This window comes from Lampris incognitus, chromosome 10 (genome assembly GCF_029633865.1).
Source record: "Lampris incognitus isolate fLamInc1 chromosome 10, fLamInc1.hap2, whole genome shotgun sequence".
NCBI lineage: Eukaryota > Metazoa > Chordata > Actinopteri > Lampriformes > Lampridae > Lampris > Lampris incognitus.
Window position 1 is genome coordinate 784260 of NC_079220.1, and position 19282 is coordinate 803541.

Sequence of the window (19282 nt, forward strand, 5' to 3'; positions counted from 1 at the left end):
CTAGGTCCTGGTGCTCTGGTGTCTGGTTCCCCGCCCTCTAAGAGCTGCCCGAAACTCCTACCTACACCTAGCCGTAAACCCCCACCCACATCTAACTGGTACCCCCTCTCCATAGCACACTGGCGATCCAAAAGATCCTGATCAGCAATGTTACCCCCACCTACGTACGAACCACCCTCTGCCATGTTCCTACCTCTAACACTCAGATAAAATAAAAAATAAAATAAAAAAGTGAAAAGCTCAATTCATTTAAATAATTGAATCTAGAAATCACTAAGAGATTGAAACAATCACACACAATCAACAAATTCACCAATAGATTAATCACATATGCACATATCCAGTAGTTTAGATCAATAGATTCTTCACACGAGTCCTTCAATCACATCAACAGTAACCTTTTTTTCCTTTTTTTTTTCGTGTGTTTTTCTTCCTTCAGTATATACAAATGTCCTGTTCACAAGCCCAGTCCATGGTAACCACAGCTATGACTGTCCAGTGTCCACACAGCTCAACTCCAGTCCACTGTAACATGAGTGTACAGTCTGTAGAAATACCTGAGGACGTCTGGGGCTTGATGACGACAGCAGCCTCCCGCGGCGAGCAACTGATGTCACTCTCAGGATCCAGGAGGGTCACGGCACCAATGTAACGGGGGCAGTCCTATGCTGTTCTGTGCTGGTCAGCCTGCTGCATGCCCGTCACTCTCATCATTAGCTCTGCGTTGTGTTCTAGTTGGGTGGGGCCCCAGGTGTTGTGGGGGGCCCTCAGTCTCTCATCATCATCATCATCATCATCATGATCAAGGAAGGAGGGGGGACACACAGGACTCTATTTGGCCCACCTTGCCATTTATTTTGGTTTCAAACCCTTCGACAACCATCCAGTCCTCCAGCAGGAGCGGTGTTTCTTTCTTGCGTTCCCTCTTCCGTGTACCCACAAGACCTCTCTCTTAAAGCGACAGTACACGTATATGACGGTCGTTGGAAAACATACATAAAAGTAAATAATGACATAAAATAAAATGTAGTAAACACAAATAACAGCACACAGACAGGATTTGGTGATATTTCATACTCAAACAAAATAAAATAAAAACATTAATTTTAACCTGGTTACATTTACATACCTTTTATTGTGAACAACATTGATATGGTCTCTCTGTTTGTTACTGCGCGTGCGCAAGTTGACGGCAGAAACGAGAAGGAAAGTTAAAATGGCTGACGTTCGCGTGCCATGAGAAAGCCAAGGACTGTTCGTGAAGAATATTGTTTATCATTTTTTATTCAGCACCTAGTAGCTGGAAGGTGAACAGGTATGTGTGTAGAGTGACTGTGTAATTTGAGTTGGTTATGAGGTGTTATTTTTATGTATTGTGTAACCGGATTTAGAAGTTAGCTAAATGAGCTAATGCTAGCAGTGCTATGCACGTTGTTAGGGTAGCTAGCTATGGTGGAAACGTGGTTGCATGTATGAGTGTATGGTTGTATGTTTTATTTTGCTTTCAGCTCTTACGGTGTGTCTGTGGTGGTTCGTGTAGATAAATGGTAGAAATACCGTTGCATGTGTAGGTGCATACAACAAATACCGCACCGCAGCCCATCAGTTACCATCACTGAGTGCATCGTCTCAATAAAGGCCGGCTGGGAATGCTACAGTTCTGTATATTATTTACCACATTAGATGTTTCCCTAATATTTTTATCCTTTGTAATTATGATTCCCAAATATTTAACTTCACTCTCTACTGGAATATTGTGCACATTAATCAGAGGGGGATCATGAATAGCCAATAACTCACACGTCTTCATGTTTAAGTGTAAACCAGAAGCTTTTGAAAAGAGAGACACCTCATTCAATGCTGCAGGAATCTGTGCTGTGTTCTTTAAGAATAAAGCGGTGTAGGGGGCGCTGCTGAGCAGGCTTGATGTAGGACGTGTTTTGCAGGTGCTCCGCCGAAATGTGACTTAATTTATACTTTGTTGCACTATTTTACACTTTTGTAGCTTTTCGAGCTTTACTTTTGCAGCTACTTGCTTTAAGTGATTTTTTTCCGACTGAGGATGATCTATGATGGCAAACAGAGGGAAATCCGACGCTCCCAAACCAGGTCTCGGCAACAGGCCTCGGCCTTCTCCTGAGCCAGAACCCCAGCAGCAGCAGCAGCAGCAGCAGCCAGATGCTGATGAAGCCCTGCTAATGAAGATGAGGCGGGTGATGGACGAAATGCACTCCGATGTCATCAGTAACTGTGACTCCATCGTCTCGGGTGGTGTCAAAAGAGAGGTTACGGCGGCTCTGGAGTCACCTGACGCTAAACTGGCCTCTCAGACTGAGACTAGAACGGACCTCGAGAGCTCGGCTAACGACCACCATAGCAGGCTAGCCGACCTTCCAGCTAATGTTAGCACGCTTAGCACCCTGGTCTACTCTCTCCCTCCAGGAAAGGCGCGGACCTGGAGGGGCGGTCAGGATGGACTAATGCACGCCTGGTGGGCCTGTCTGACTGGGGGTCTGGAAGGCCAGCGACCCACCGAGTTTACTGCCCAACTCTTACAAGACCTATTGGGACTTGATGACAAAGCTGGACTGGATCGGGCCCATCGTACCCTCCGTGCAAGGCCCAAAGATGGAGAACCTCCACGTCCGCTTGTTATTCGGGTTAACCTGTTCCAAGTTCGGAACCAGATTCTGCGACGTGCCGGGGAAGCCTCTCCTCTCTCCTACAATGGCGGCGGGAGGAGGATCTGGATTTCTCCGGATTTCCCTCCAGCGGTGGCCAAGAGACGGGCCGCCTCTGCCAAAGTGCAGAAGGAGCTCCACTCTTGCCCAGACATCAAGTCTGCTCTTTTCCACATTACCTTACCCAGCGGACAAGCTCACAGGTCTGATCACCCTGCTTTGGCATCAGACTTTGTTGAGAAAAAAATTAAAAAGGTTGTCGATCCTGATGCAGTTTAGCTGACATGCTAACTGGCTAGTTGGTTAGCCGCTACTGCCAGGTGATAAGACTACATTTCCCATGGTGCCTTGCTTCAGGGACGTTAGATTGCCTACTGTTAGAGACCAGTCTATGCTAGAGACTGATGTTACCACTGTTTTCTGTTCACTTTTTGCTGTTTTTTTTTTTTAAATCTTAAGTTGTTTACAGTTAAAACTTGAATACACGTTTGCTGTTTAATTATGCATGAATACTTCAACTTCGAAGTTTTAACAACAGGAGTCACTTCATGTTAAGCTTGTTTGATGCTGCAAATTCATGCTGCTTGTCTACTTTTTCTAAGGTGGACTAGTTACATGTAGCTGCTTAGACCTACATATTTACATTATTACGCTATAAGCCTGTTTATTATTGTATATTTGTATTGTTTCCTTAAAATGTCACATTTCCTTAGTGGACGCCGAGTAGTGTTTGGTGGGTTTTTATCAGAGCTACACGGAGACGTGATAGTTTGTGTGTTTTTTGGGGTCAAGTTGCACGAATCCCGTTTGGGGGGATGCTTCTGCCAGTGGGTGGGTGGGTGGAAGGGCTTTTGGTTTTGGTTCGGTTTTGTTTTTCGTTTTTGTTCTTGGTCCTCTTTTTTCTTTTTTCCCCATCAGTCAGGCATTTGTTTTCATTGTTATGCTCTCCTGCTGTCACGCTGCCCTTGTATATAGCACTGTATATGCTTAGTCATGTCTCATACTAATTTAAAAGTGCCTTCATATGGGGGGGGCATTAAATTCGTTAGTTTTAACTGTAAAGGACTCAATAACCCCACAAAACGTAGCAAGGTGTTGCATCATCTTCACACTCTTGGTGCTCAGGTGATCTTTTTACAAGAAACCCATCTTAAAGCTTCTGATCACGCCAGATTGAAAAGGGGATGGGTGGGTCAAATATACCATTCTACATTCCAGAGCAAATCACGGGGGGTTGCCACTCTGCTGCACAAATCTGTTCCATTTATTTATTCATCTGTTATTTCGGATCCAAATGGTAGATTCGTTATTGTTACTGGCCAAATACATAACACTCACTTGATTTTGGCAAATGTATATGCTCCAAATTATGACGACGAGGCCTTTTTTAAAGTCTCTTCTCAACTCTCCCTGATATGTCCTCACACTGTTTGATTTTAGGAGGTGACTTTAATTGCTGGCTCAATCCTCAGTTGGACCGCTCCTCCTCTAAGGTTTGCTCACCTTCGAAATCTGCCAAAGCAATCCAGTCTTTCATGGAAGAGTTTGCAGTTTCTGATGCCTGGCACTTTTCAACCCTTCTAAAAGGGAATATTCTTTCTTCTCCCATGTGCATCACACTTTCACCCGTATTGACTTTTTCTTGGTTGATAATAGACTACTTTCATCGGTGTCAGACTGTAAATACAATGCTATTGTTATATCTGACCATGCTCCAATCTCAATGAACATTTTTTTTAAAAACATAATCAACACGCACTCACCATGGCGTCTTAATACACGCTTACTATCGAATGAGAATTTTGTTAACTTTGTTTCACAACAGATTGACTTTTTTGTGAGTGTAAACAAAACACCTGACGTGTCTGCTTCTTTGCTGTGGGAGACATTAAAGGCATATATTAGGGGGGAAATAATTTCTTATTCAAGACATGAGAGAAAAGTTAGAGAGGAAAAATTATCTAGGCTGGCAAAGAGTATTTCTCAACTTGATAACTTGTATGCTTCCTCCCAGTCCCCAGATATTTACAAGGAACGTCTCTCCTTACAAGCTGAGTACGATGCCCTCATGACTCATCGCACTACTGAGCTCTTGCTCCAGTCGAGATCCCGGTTCTATGAACATGGTGATAAGGCCAGCAAGCTACTTTCACATTAGTTGCGCCAAATGGCTACATCAGCTCACATTTCTCAGATCCAAACAGATTCAGGTAAAACTACTGACCCTTTAGAAATTAATAATATTTTTAAGGAATTTTATGTATCTCTTTACTCTTCTGATCAAGGTCCATCTCCTCCTAATTATGATACCTTCTTTGAAAATTTAGATATTCCCTCTATTGGTCTATCAGACGTGAAAGTATTAGAGAATTCAATTACTACTTCAGAACTTCACACAGCTGCTACATCTCTGCAAAATGGGAAGTGCCCAGGCCCAGATGGTTTTCCGTCTGAATTTTATAAGAAGTTTTGGCACAAGCTGGCCCCTTTACTATTAGATATGTTTAACGAATCACTTGTCGCTGGACATCTTCCTCAAACTGTTAATGAAGCCTCTATTTCTCTCCTCTTCAAAAAAGACAAAGATCCCTTAGCTTGCTGCTCTTATCGCCCAATAAGTTTACTGAATGCTGACTTTAAATTGTTATCCAAATTACTAGCACTATGCCTTGAATCTGTTCTCCCTTCTATAATTTCTCAAGATCAAACAGGATTTATTCGAAATAGGTATTCATTCTCTAATCTTAGATGTTTGTTCAATGTAATTCATAATACTCCGCCTTCTGACACTCAAGAGGCTTTGATATCTTTAGATGCCGAGAAGGCGTTCGATAGAGTGGAGTGGAATTATCTTTTCTTCACTTTAGAGAAATTTGGCTTTGGAAAAAACTTGATTTCATGGATTCGGTTACTCTATTCTTCTCCACATGCTTCAATCAGGACGAATAATATTAACTCTGACTACTTTCGCCTTTTCCGCTCTACAAGACAGGGCTGCCCCTTAAGTCCTTTGTTATTTGCTATTGCCATTGAACCCCTTTCAGTAGCTTTTCAATCCAATCCCCATATTACAGGCATAGTAAGAAATGGCATGGAACTGAAAGTCTCGCTTTACGCGGATGATCTCCTTTTATACGTTTCTGGCTTGCCCACCTCTGTCCCTGCTATACTCGCCACTCTTCAGTCGTTTAGCCTGATATTGGGATACAAACTGAATTTGAGCAAAAGTGAAATATTTCCTATTAATACTGCCGCTAAAGATTATACTCTATCCTTTAAGATTGTCCAACACAGTTTCACATATTTGGGAGTTAAAGTCACGCAAAAAATTGAGGATCTTTATAAAGCAAATTTTGCCCCTTTGCTGACCCGAATTAAAGGGGATTTGGATGGCTGGTCCGTTCTTAATCTTTCTTTGGTTGCACGAGTCAATACGGTCAAAATGAATATTCTCCCACGCTTTTCCTATCTATTTCAATGTATACCTCTTTTTCTCCCTCAGACGTTTTTCCATAAAGTGGACAGCATGGTCCTGGAGTTTGTATGGAATAAGAAAGTTCCTAGAATGCGTAAGTAATATCTACAAAGGCCTAAACTGCTCGGTGGCATGGCACTGCCTAACTTTAGATTTTATTATTGGGCTTCCAATATAAGAATTTTTAAATCCTGGCTTCAACTTGAGGCCTCTCAACCCCCTCCAGAATGGCTTATCATAGAATCCAATTCGGCTAAACCTGCGTCGTTAAAAGCTTTGCTACACTCCCCTATCCATTCCTCCACATCTCCATATACTAAGAATGTAATTGTTAAAACATCTCTTAGAACCTGGGTTCGGTTTAAGCGCTTCTTTGGCCTACAGACTTTTTCTACCTATGCTCCACTAGCCGCCAATCATGTTTTCCCTCCTTCCCTGATGGATAGTGTTTTTTTAAGGTGGGAATGGCTTGGTATCAACACCTTTAAAGACTTGTATATTGATAATGTTTTTGCCTCTTTTCAGCAATTGTCAGACAACTTTTCACGTCCTAAGCAACATTTTTTCAGATATCTGCAGGTCCGGAGCTTTGGTCATAACATGTTTCCCATGTTTCCCCACCTACCTAATGATTCTGTTCTAGATAGTTTCCTGACACCAATTCCAACCTTAAAAGGCTCCATCTCATATATTTATAACCAAATTGATCTTTTACGTCCGGACTCCTTAAATTCCATTAAGATGTTATGGGAGAAGGATTTGGGGGAGGCAATATCAGAGGAAATTTGGGCGGAGATTTTAAAATGAGTTCATAAATCCTCTATTTGCGCGAGGCATAGCCTTATTCAGTGTAAATTGGTTCATGGCACCTATTATTCTAATGCCCGTTTGTCAAAGTTCTATGATGGGGTGTCCCCTGCATGCAACAGATGCCAGCATTCACCTGCAGATCTTATACATATGTTCTGGCTTTGCCCATCTTTGCATAAATATTGGACAGAAGTTTTTAATATAATTTCTGTAATAAGTGGGGGGAAAGTTGAGCCTGACGCTTTTGGTGCGTTGTTTGGAGTCTTTTCTATGTTACCAACTCTCTCTGCAGTTAAAAAAGACCTCCTTGCTTTTACCACTTTTTTGGCAAGGAGACTAATAGTAATTGAATGGAAGTCACAGGTGTCACCTTCTTATTTTCACTGGGCTCGAGACGTTCTCTATTTTCTTAAATTAGAAAAACTTCGACTTTCACTGAGTGGTTCCGCTGATAAATTCCAGAAATTATGGGGTCCATTTTTTCAATTTATTAATCACATAAGTTTCCCATTTATCCCGGACTGATAAACGTGTTTATGGTTTACAGGGCTACTGATGCTGGGCAGCGTGCAGTTTAACTGCTGTTATACCAATGTATTGTGGCATGTGTGAGTAGGTGGACGCATTGGTCCTTGGCTGGTGAGTCGGGCCCTTTAGTCGGGGCGCTGGCCCGGGTCTCCCGCTCTGCGGGCGGCAGCGTTGGCCGGTCGGCTGGGGGGTCCGGCCCGTTGGTCGGGGGCCGGCGTGTCTGCTTGTCCGTGCGTGTTACGGTATTGTCTAGTAGGGACACCACTGTTTGCTGACTGATGTTTTGTTTTGGGGTTTTTTCTTTTCTTCTTCTTCTTCTTTTTCTCCCTCCTCTCTCTTTTGACTGCGTTTTTGTTTTTGTCTTAATTTTTGTTTTTTTTGTTTTTTCCTTTTTTATTGTTATTTTCAGTTTATTTTCTGAGGCAGTAATGCTGTTTTTGTGTATAACATTTTTGATTGTCACTTTTTTACAGCATTTTGATAATAGAGAAGTTTATCATATATGTACATATGCATATATATTTATACATGTTTTGGATAAAAACATTTTGTAATGCACTGGTGGCGCACTTGTATTTTCATGTAAAACTTAATAAACAAAGTTAAAAAAAAAAGAAAAAAGAATAAAGCGGTGTCGTCTGCTAGTTGACTAATAACCAAAGAACTTCCCATAACATTTAATGGTTGGACGTCTAAGCTGTTTTTTATAAGGATAGCTAATAATTTGGCCACAATAATAAATAATAAAGGTGAGCATGGACAACCTTGACGAATACCTCGTTTAACTTCAAAACGCCTTGATGTTCCAAATGGCAGAGAAACCGAACTATTAATATCGTCATATAACATTTCAATTATCTTTATAAACTTTTCCCCAAAACCAACTATTCCAGTGTTTGTATAATGAATGGATGTTCAACCATGTCAAAGGCCTTGTAAAAGTCAAAGAATAAAATAACTCCATCATCTTCAATTAAAGGGCTATAATCTAATAAGTCTAATACCAATCTTATATTATTGTGTATAGACCTGTCTCTAAGAAAACCAGACTGGGTGTCACTTATACTCTGTGTCATACCGTCCCTTTAATCTGTCAGCAATCACATGTGTGAACACTTTGTGGTCAGTGTTCAGCAGCGTACCAGGGCCTATAGATTGTCAACATATCTTATATCTTTACCATGTTTGGGTATAAGTGTTATGAATCCCTGTCTCATTGTAGGAGTTATTGTCCTGTTCCTAATCATGTCATTTATAGCATCCAAAAAAATCCCTTTTATATCCTCCCAAAAGAATTTATAGAAATTGGAGGGCCGACCATCTTGTCCTGGAGCTTTTCCTACTGCTATCCTCTTAACTGCGTTGTCTAATTCTACCATTTGGATCTCGGAGTCACAAATCTCTCTAAACGTTAAATCTATTTTGGGGATATGTGGTTTTACATTTTCTAGAAATGCGATTGAATCGTCAACAGAGTATTCTGACGAAAACAGTTTAGAATAAAATCTAAACACTTCTTCAGATATCATTTCATGATCTGTGCATTCAACATCATTGATCACTGACATGTTAATTGTCTTTCTCTCCTGTCTCCCTTTTTCTAGTCCACTGAAATAAGCCGTGTTTCTGTCCCCTTCTTCCAGCCACTTAGCATGAGATCTTATATAGGCACCTTGTGTTATTTTAAGATATAGTACATTGTCAAACTTGGCCTGGAGGCTAATAAAACTGCTTTTATCAACATCAGATACTAATGTCTTATTACAGCAATCACTTATGTCTTGTACCAATTTGACCTCTTACTCTCTTTGTTGTCTACATTTAGATTTACTAAAACTTATTGAAAACTCCCTCATTTTAAATTTAAAAAAATCCCATCTACTACTGCAGCTAGTTATACTCCTACCTTTCTTAATTTTCTGTAATAAATCTGTGATGGATTTAACATACGCCTCACCTTTTAGGAGGTCTGAGTTAAACTTCCAATAATCTTTTTTGTATTTAGTCCTACTCTGGATTCAGTACAAGATGAATTAAACAATGATCTGTTAAGGGAGCGCTAGAAATTGACACATCTGACACATACTTTACAATTTCAGATGTTGCTAACCATATATCTATTCTGGATTTACAACTGCCATTTGGTTTAACCCACGAAAATTGACTAACATCTGGATTCCTGTCTCTCCAAACATCTATTAGAGCATTGGAGTTAATAAAATCAAATAAAATGTGATCATCCTGGTTAGTACTGTATCTAGAAGGGCACCTGTCCTGCCATTCATCAGGCGTCAAATTTAGGTCTCCACCAATCAGAATAAGGTCAGTATGATAGACTTCCTTGTATTCAGAAATAACATCAGTCACTTTCAATAACAACAATTTGTTTTGGTTACTATTGTTATATCCATAGACATTTATCAGAATAACAAAAGTTCCCTCCACATTTAACGCAACTGCAAGCCAGTAACCATCCTCATCATTTCTGAAAGTAACCCCCTTCCCATGACACCTATTGAAACATATGGCTGCACCACCAGAACGCTTAGATAAGCCATGGCTGAAGAGGATTTCCGCTCCCCTTTGGTTTGACCAGAAGGCGGCATCAGCGTCACATTAATGAGTTTCCTGTAAAAAAAGCGCATTGGGCTTTTTGCCCTTTACAAAAGAAAACTACAGCCTTCCTCTTCACATGGTCTCTGAGACCCCTGCGTTTAATGAAATAAAAGATAAACTTGTTTAACATCAACAATGTAACAACATGCTGTTTTGGAACTCAGCAATAACAATAAAAAGAAAAAAGTTTCTTAAGTTCCTCTTATATCAAATAAACCAAAACATAAAAAACAAACCTTAAACTCGTATTTTCCGTCGTCCTCTCGTGTCCCTAGACGTTTGTCTCTCACTCTTTAGCATAAATGCGGCGTCCATTTCGGAATCCAAACGATCCGCGGGAATACGCCTGTTCACCAGCCTGTTCACCAGCCTGTTCACCAGCCTGTTCACCAGCCTTCACCAGCCTGTTCACCAGCCTGTTCACCAGCCTTCACCAGCCTGTTCACCAGCCTTCACCAGCCTTCACCAGCCTGTTCACCAGCCTTCACCAGCCTGTTCACCAGCCTGTTCACCAGCCTTCACCAGCCTGTTCACCAGCCTGTTGACCAGCCTGTTCACCAGCCTTCACCAGCCTTCACCAGCCTGTTCACCAGCCTGTTCACCAGCCTTCACCAGCCTGTTCACCAGCCTTCACCAGCCTTCACCAGCCTTCACCAGCCTGTTCACCAGCCTTCACCAGCCTGTTCACCAGCCTGTTCACCAGCCTGTTCACCAGCCTGTTCACCAGCCTTCACCAGCCTTCACCAGCCGGTTCACCAGCCTGTTCACCAGCCTGTTCACCAGCCTTCACCAGCCTGTTCACCAGCCTTCACCAGCCTGTTCACCAGCCTGTTCACCAGCCTGTTCACCAGCCTTCACCAGCCTGTTCACCAGCCTTCACCAGCCTGTTCACCAGCCTGTTCACCAGCCTGTTCACCAGCCTTCACCAGCCTTCCTTGCTTGTTCGATCTGCGGCCAAGGTCTCTCGTCTCCACCTTTTCACCCTTGGTCAAGTCCTCGGCGAAACGGATCCTTGCGGCATCCGCGCAGACCTGCGACTTCTTGGTCATCTTCCAGGTGCCATCTCTGTGCTGTCTTTTGACGAACTGTACCATCACCTGGCGGCTCCTGTTTGTCTCTTTCTTCCCCAGGCGAGGCACAGTGTCCCCACATACTCATCCATTTTCTGGAACCATTCCGGGGCGATTCCTCCAAGTAGCCGGATCACCTCCTGCCTGATATTCTCTTCCATCTTCTCCTGCATTCCTTTCATTCTCAAATTCCACCGTCGTTTGTACCGTTCCTGTTCTCTTGACCTCTCTTTGAGCTCGTCGACTTCTTTCCGTAGGGTGCACACTTGAGTTTCCAAAACCGAAACCTGCTCCTTGCATTCCTTCACCTCCGCTGCGTTAAATTCGATTGACTTGGTCAGACTGGCAACCATCCCTGTGTTGTGTGTCATCTTCGTGTCAAACGCCTCCATCTCTCGCTCTCGGTTGTCAAATCAGGTGTGAAGCGCTTGAATGGCCGCTGACAGCTGAGCAGAGGCTGCAAGCTGCCTGGGTAGCTTTCCAGCAGGAGCTTTGGGCGGTGTTACCTGTGGGGAGTCGCTCACCTCGTCGAGACTTCCTTTCTCTCCGCTGTACGCCGCAGACTCCACCGCCACCACATAGTCATGGTCCGTCAGAGACGAGGACCCTCGGCTCCCCGCGGAGTCCACCTGCGCTTTTAGTTCCGTTTCTGGCTTATTTTGGTCCTTGGACATGGTCAGGCTGTCACTTCTAACTATTTAGTGGCGGTAAAGTAAACCAATAACTTACTTTGAGGAACTTTGCACACTGCTCTGAGAGCCTGCAGCTGCTCAGTCCGCCATCTTGCCGCCGGAAGTCTGTTGCGCTCGTTATGGTTTTTGGGCGGAAGAATAAAAGACGCGCGTTCATGTAGTCAGGAGAGAAATAGTCCGTCACTACTTTCCTGCAATTTCCACATTTTGGACCCCGACGTTTGTCTGCTGGACGTTTCCAGAGACAACAACATTTTAGCCTTTCTGTTCATTTTTCCATACTTTTCAGTGACCTAAAGTAGACGGCAAAGCTGTGCAAGAAAAAGGTGAAAGAGAGAGTACTGCAGTTCCATTTACTAGAATGTATATGATCCATCCATCCATTATCTGAACCGCTTATCCTGCTCTCAGGGTCGCGGGGATGCTGGAGCCTATCCCAGCAGTTATTGGGCGGCAGGCGGGGAGACACCCTGGACAGACCGCCAGGCCATCACAGCCCCCAGCCCTCCACCACATACCACACACACACCTAGGGACAATTTAGTACGGCTGAGTCACCTGACCTACATGTCTTTGGACTGTGGGAGGAAACCGCAGCACCCGGAGGAAACCCACGCAGATATGGGGAGAACATGCAAACTCCACACAGAGGACGACCCGGGACGACTCCCAGGGTTGGACTACCCCGGGGCTCGAACCCAGGACCTTCTTGCTGTGAGGCGACCGCGCTAACCCCTGCGCCACCGTGCCATCCTGTATATGATATTTACCCAAAATAATTGCGAGGTTAACAAGGTCTGAAATTTTGTATCTAAATTGACCATAAAATAAATAATGTCCCTGTATGTAAAAGAAAGTCTGTTATCCAGTTTTAAAGACAACCAACTATGAATATCGGCTGAAAACAAACCAGCATATGAGCATATAAAAACAGATGGCCAGTAGTCTCAGTTTCTGAAGAACAAACGATGCAAGGACCCACTTCACATTTACACTTGTGTGAAGAACATCACTTACAGGGTGTATTGCTGATGCTATTTTAAAGTGGGTTTCTTTGACCTTAGGAGCAATTGGAGAATATGAGTCAAGTCAAGTAAGTTACACATGTGCCTCAGGGGGCTTTACGGCACCACAACATCCTGTCCATAGATCCTCACATCAGAGAAGGAACAACTTCCTAAAACCTTTTAACAGGTAAATAAAAAAAAGAAAAAGGATTGCCTCCTCAAAGGGGCACCAATGTTAACCCGTACAAGACAAGAGTTAACTACTACTACTACTACTACTACTACTACTACTACTACTACTACTACTACTACTATTACGACTTTCAGCTGCTCCCGTTAGGGGGCGCCACAGCGGATCATCCATTTCCATCTCTTCCTGTCTTCTGCATCTTCCTCTGTCACACCAGCCACCTGCATGTCCTCCCTCACCACATCCATAAACCTCCTCTTTGGCCTTCCTCTTCTCCTCTTCCCTGGCAGCTCCATATTCAGCATCCTTCTCCCAATATACTCAGCATCTCTCCTCCACACATGTCCAAGCCATCTCAATCTTGTCTCTCTTGCTTTGTCTCCAAACCGTCCAACCTGAGCTGTCCCTCTAGTATACTCGTTCCTAATCCTGTCCTTCTTCATCATTCCCAGTGAAAATCTTAGCATCTTCATCTCTGCCACCTCCAGCTCCACCTCCTGTCTTTTCATCAGTGCCACTGTCTCCAAACCATACAACATAGCTGGTCTCACTACCATCTTGTAAACCTTCCCTTTAACTCTTGCTGGTACCCTTCTGTCACACATCACTCCTGACACTCTTCTCCACCCACTCCACCCTGCCTGCACTCTCTTCTTCACCTCTCTCCTGCACTCCCCGTTACTTTGGACAGTTGACCCCAAGTATTTAAACTCATACGCCTTCGTCACCTCCACTCCTTGCATCCTGACTATTCCACTGTCCTCCTTCTCATTCATACATAGGTATTCCGTCTTGCTCCTACTAACTTTCATTCCTCTTCTCTCCAGTGCATACCTCCACCTCTCCAGGCTCTCCACAACCTACACCCTACAGTCACTACAGATCACAATGTTATCTGCGAGCGTCATCGTCCATGGAGACTCCTGCCTGATCTTGTCCATCAACCTGTCCATCACCACTGCAAACAGGAAAGGGCTCAGAGCCGATCCTTGATGTAATCCCACCTCCACCTTGAACCCATCTGTCATTCCAACCGCACACCTCACCATTGTCACACTTCCCTCATACGTATCCTGCACCACTCCTACATACTTCTCTGCAACTCCCGACTTCCTCATACAATACCACACCTCCTCTCTCAGCACCCAGTCGTAAGCTTTCTCTAAATCCACAAAGACACAATTTAACTCCTTCTGGCCTTCTCTATACTTCTCCATCAACATTCTCAAAGCAAACATCACATCTGTGGAGCTCTTTCATGGCATGAACCCATACTGCTGCTGCTGCTGATCATCACCTCTCCTCTTAACCTAGCTTCTATTACTCTTTCCCATATCTTCATGCTGTGGCTGATCAACTTTATACCTCTGTAGTTGTTACAGTTCTGCACATCGCCCTTGTTCTTGAAAATCGGTACCAGTATGCTTCTTCTCCAATCCTCAGGCATCCTCTCACTTTCCCAGATTGTGTTAAACAATCTAGTTAAAAACCCCACTGCCATCTCTCCTAAACACCTCCATGCCACCACAGGTATGTCATCAGGACCAACTGCCTTTCCACTCTTCGCCCTCTTCATAGCTGCCCTCACTTTCTCCTAATCCACCGCACTTCCTGATTCACTATCCCCACATCATCCAACCTTCTCTCTGACTCTAATTTTCTTCATTCAGCAGCCCTCAAAGTACTCCTTCCACCTTCTCAGCACACTCTCCTCGCTCGTCAGCACATTTACATCTCTATCCTTGATCGCCCTAACTTGCTGCACATCCTTTGCAGCTCGGTCCCTCTGTTTATCCAATCGGTTCAAGTCCTTTTCTCCTTCCTTTGTGTCTAACATGTCATACAACTCACCATACGCCTTTTCCTTTGCCTTTGCCACCTCTCTTTGCTTTACGCTGCATCTCCTTGTACTCCTGTCTACTTTTTTAATCTCTCTTACTATCCCACTTCTTCTTTGCCAACCTTTTCCTCTGTATACTTTGCTGTACTTCCTCATTCCACCACCAAGTCTCCTTGTCTTCCTTCCTCTGTTCTGATGACACACCAAGTACTTTCCTAGCTGTCTCCCTCACTATTTCTGCAGTGGTTGCCCAGCCATCCGGCAACTCTTCACTACCACCCAGTGCCTGTCTTAACTCCTGCCTTAACTCCACACAACAGCCTTCCTTCTTCAACTCCCACCATTTGATCCTTGGCTCTGCCTTCACTCGCTTCCTCTTCTTGGTCTCCAAAGTCATCCTACAGACCACCGTCCGATGCTGCCTAGCTATGTTCTCCCCTGTGAGTCCGTACAAAACAAGAGTTAAAGTCCCCAAAATGTTTATATTTGAAGACTAAACTAACTTTTCTGTTATCATATATTTTATTCAGCAGACTGATATCATCAAACTCTAGAGAAGGCAAAGAAGGGACAACAGAAGAATGTTGTACCGCTTGTAACACTCGGGAGCGAAGGAATGGGGAATGATTTGCAGATTTTTCCATAAACTTTTCTTGAAATAGTGGTTCTGTACTTAATAGTAAACTCATCGAAGGGTAATAAGAGTCCATCCATCTGAATTCAGTGAGTCATGTACAAATGTTAAACCACTGTCGAACCAATGAGCTCTGAAAATTGATTTTCTAATTATGGTAATAACCCTGTTGCTCTACAATAAAGAATTGTGTGGCGAAACATCGTGGGCAAATATAAGTTTTCCATAATGTAATGCATGTTTGTGGAAGTCGGAGAGCTTTATAGGAAATTTTGACACCTCAAAATCACACTTAAGCAAAAAGTCAATCCCTCCAACCTTAATGAATATTTTGTTAGGGATATGGCACCACAGAGATTGATGTGAAATACATTCTTCTAACCATTTGACTCTGAAAGCTACATTTACACGTTCAAATTCCATGGCTTTTAATCCCCCATTGACATTGGGACACATGGTGGACAGTGAAGGGCTCCATCCCACTGAGGAGAAGGTGGAAGCCATCGTGAATGCATGAAACATTTCTGAACTCCGTTCATTCCTTGGACTGCTGAACTACTATGGCAGATTCACGCCCAGTTAGGATAACCACATTTAACCAGGACCTGTTTAATGTGGGGTTTCTCCCCTTCCCGGCCGCTGTTTCGGTGGGGACGTTGTCAGCTCGGTGGTCCAGCGTCCTGATAACTTCTAGTTTGTGCTGCAGTGGATGATGAGAGTCAAACCTTAAGTACTGATCAGTATGTGTTGGTTTACAGTAAACATCAACAATCAAATGTCCCCCAACACCAATTACAACTCCACAGTGTAAGAAGACTACCCTGTCATGTTCCACATCCTCCCTGGTGAACTTGATGTGGTGTCCACAGAGCTGTTGTTGTTGTTTTAATTTTCCCCCTTTTCCTCCCCCGTTGTACCTGGCCAATTACACCACTCTTCCTAGCCGTCGTGGTCAATGCCCCCCCCCCTCCAAACCGGGAAGGGCTGCAGACTACCACATGCCCCCTCGGATACACGTGGAGTCGCCAGCCGCTTCTTTTCACCTGACAGTGAGGAGTTTCACCAGGAGGACATAGCGCGTGGGAGGATCGCGCTATTTCCCCCAGTGCCCCCTCCCCCCAGAATATACGCCCCGATCGACCAGAAGAGGCAGGCGTTAGTGCAGCGACCAGGACACATACCCACATCCTGCCTCCCACCCGCAGACACGGTCAATTGTGTCTTTAGGGACGCCCGACCAAGCTGGAGGTAACACGGGGATTCAAACCAGCGACCCCCGTGTTGGTAGGCGACGGAATAGACCGCTACGCTACCCGGACGCCCCTGTTGTCCACAGAGTTAATGTGGTCGGTGAAATGTGGTACGTTCTGAGATTTAATGTTAACCCAGGTGTCGTTCACAAATCTGAACCAATGGCTAGATGGTGTCCCTCGATAGGACATCAGAGCCTCTTTTCCACTTCCTCCCTATACAAGTTGGCCACTACAGGTGAGACTGGGGAACCCATAGCACACCCATGCCTCTAACTATAGTACTGCCCCCTGTATGTGAAGTACGTGGACTGAAGACACAGCTTCAGCAGCAGACACACTTGGTCAGTGCTAAGGGTGACCAAGTGTGCCTCAAGATGAACTGATTAAACTTTCTGATGTAGGTTGAATAGTTTTAAGAGTATAAAAAGCTGTGATGGCATCAAAAAGGGTTAGTGTGTGTGTGTGTGCATTTTGTGTTAGTATGTGTGTTACCGTTGTCTGAAAAGACAACATGGTTTCAGGCCATCTGCTTCATAAAGACAACACACTACACAGCACCATGCAGCTTTATTATTAGTGAATCAATCCCATCAGAGCAGGCAAACCAACTGAGCTGTTTCCACGACGATGTTTTCATCACACTCACAAACGACTGACAGGTTTTACATCTCATGGCAGATCAATAATACTACCATACAGGAGGAGGCATGGTCATTAGGAATAATTATAGCACGGAGATAGGTAGCGGGAAGACAGGTTAATCAAGACAAGGGGGGACATTAAGACAATCCTGGATCTCAATCTTTTTCTCTCCGTCGGGCACAGAGCCACAGTCAGATAGCGGAGTACCAAAGAATGTCGCCTTCTCACGCAGACGACTGATGTGTGTCCTGGAAACACACACACACACACACACACACACACACACACACACACACACACACACACACACACACACACACACACACACACACACACACAACTTATTACTGGGCCAGAGGTTTATGGTCAGATTGTGTCACAGGGTGAGATGCTACTTAACCAGAGAAGTTCGCCACAAACAAAACACAATTTTTTTATTCATGTTGTGAGAATGTACATATCAAAGGTGAGGTAAACAGGGAGTATTCATTCATTCATTCATTCATTTTTATTTGATTTTGCAACTTGCTTTATGCTTTGACAACGTAGATCTAGCTTTCATTTCCTTTCTGGTCCTTCCCCTCCTTCATTCTTATTGGTTCAGAATCAGAACCAGAATCATGTAGAGCTCATGGGAGATCTTTTAGAGTATCTTGTATGGGAGAAGTGTCCAAACTGCACAGCTTATCTACAGCGGTGCCTCAAGGGTCAAAGCTCGGTCCCCTCCTCTTCTCAATATACACCACCTCACTTGGTGCAACCATCCGCTCCCATGGTTTCTCACACCATTGCTATGATGACGATACCTGGCTCTTCCTATCATTCCCGCCAGATGACCTCACAGTCTCGGCACGGATATCATCATGCCTTGCTGGTATCTCCGCATGGATGAAAGAACACCACCTTCAACTTCACCTGTCTAAGACTGAGCTCCTTTTCATCCCAGCCAGTCCATCCTTACAACAACAGATCAATACCCAGCTTGGATCAACCCAACTCATGCCCACAAAGTCTGCCCGAAACCTGGGTGTCATGATTGATGACCAACTAACCTTTAAGATTCACTGGCCTCGATTGCTCAGTTGTATTGATTTGCCGTGTACAACATCAGGAAAATTAGACCCTACCTGTCTGAGCATGCAGCACAACTCCTGGTACATGAAACAATCACTGATAATTCATTTGACTTTCTCCTGCTCACTGAAACCTGGCAACAACCTGGCGACTTTTTCTCCCTCAACGAAGCATCCCCCCCTGGTTTTGGCTACATCTGCAGACCCCGTCTCTCCCGTCATGGAGGTGGTTTTGCTGTCTTGTTCAATCAGAACTTCAGGACCACTGAGCTCTCACTCTCCACCGTCTCATGATTGGAATTCCTCACTTTTAAAACCCGCTCAATGGCTGTCATTCTCATCTACCGGCCACCCACACCAAATCCATCTTTCCTGTCTGACCTCTCTGAACCCCTCACAAGAGCCTCATCTCTCTCCTCACACTTACTACTGCTTGGTGATTTTAACATCCACATTGATTTACCCACCTGTGAGTTTGCATCAGAATTTATCACTCTATTGGACAATTTCAACCTCACCCAGCACGTCACTTTCCCCACCCATGTCAAAGGCCATATCCTTGACCTGGTGTGCTCTGTCAATCTACCGATACACAACATCCATCCATCCCCATTTCCTCTGTCAGACCATAATCTCATCCAGTTCACTATTCCATCCCCAACTCCTCGGCCACACCTCCTCAGAGAAATAACATTCCGCAATACTAAATCTATTGACCCCCTCCAACTCTCCGATCTGCTCTCCTTTGCTCTCCCCTTGGAACCAGCCTCT

The 19282-nt window shown here is 44.2% G+C and overlaps 1 protein-coding gene across 1 annotated transcript in view; it reads right to left on the bottom strand.

The window, feature by feature from the left end:
• Window positions 1-17344: 17344 nt before the first annotated feature.
• Window positions 17345-19282, bottom strand: part of LOC130119665 (properdin-like) — a 56412-nt gene continuing 54474 nt past the window's right edge. The window contains exon 11 of the mRNA XM_056288244.1: window positions 17345-17686. Coding sequence (XP_056144219.1) covers window positions 17554-17686 — 133 coding nt within the window. The 3' untranslated portion in view covers window positions 17345-17553. The remainder of the gene's footprint in view (window positions 17687-19282) is intronic.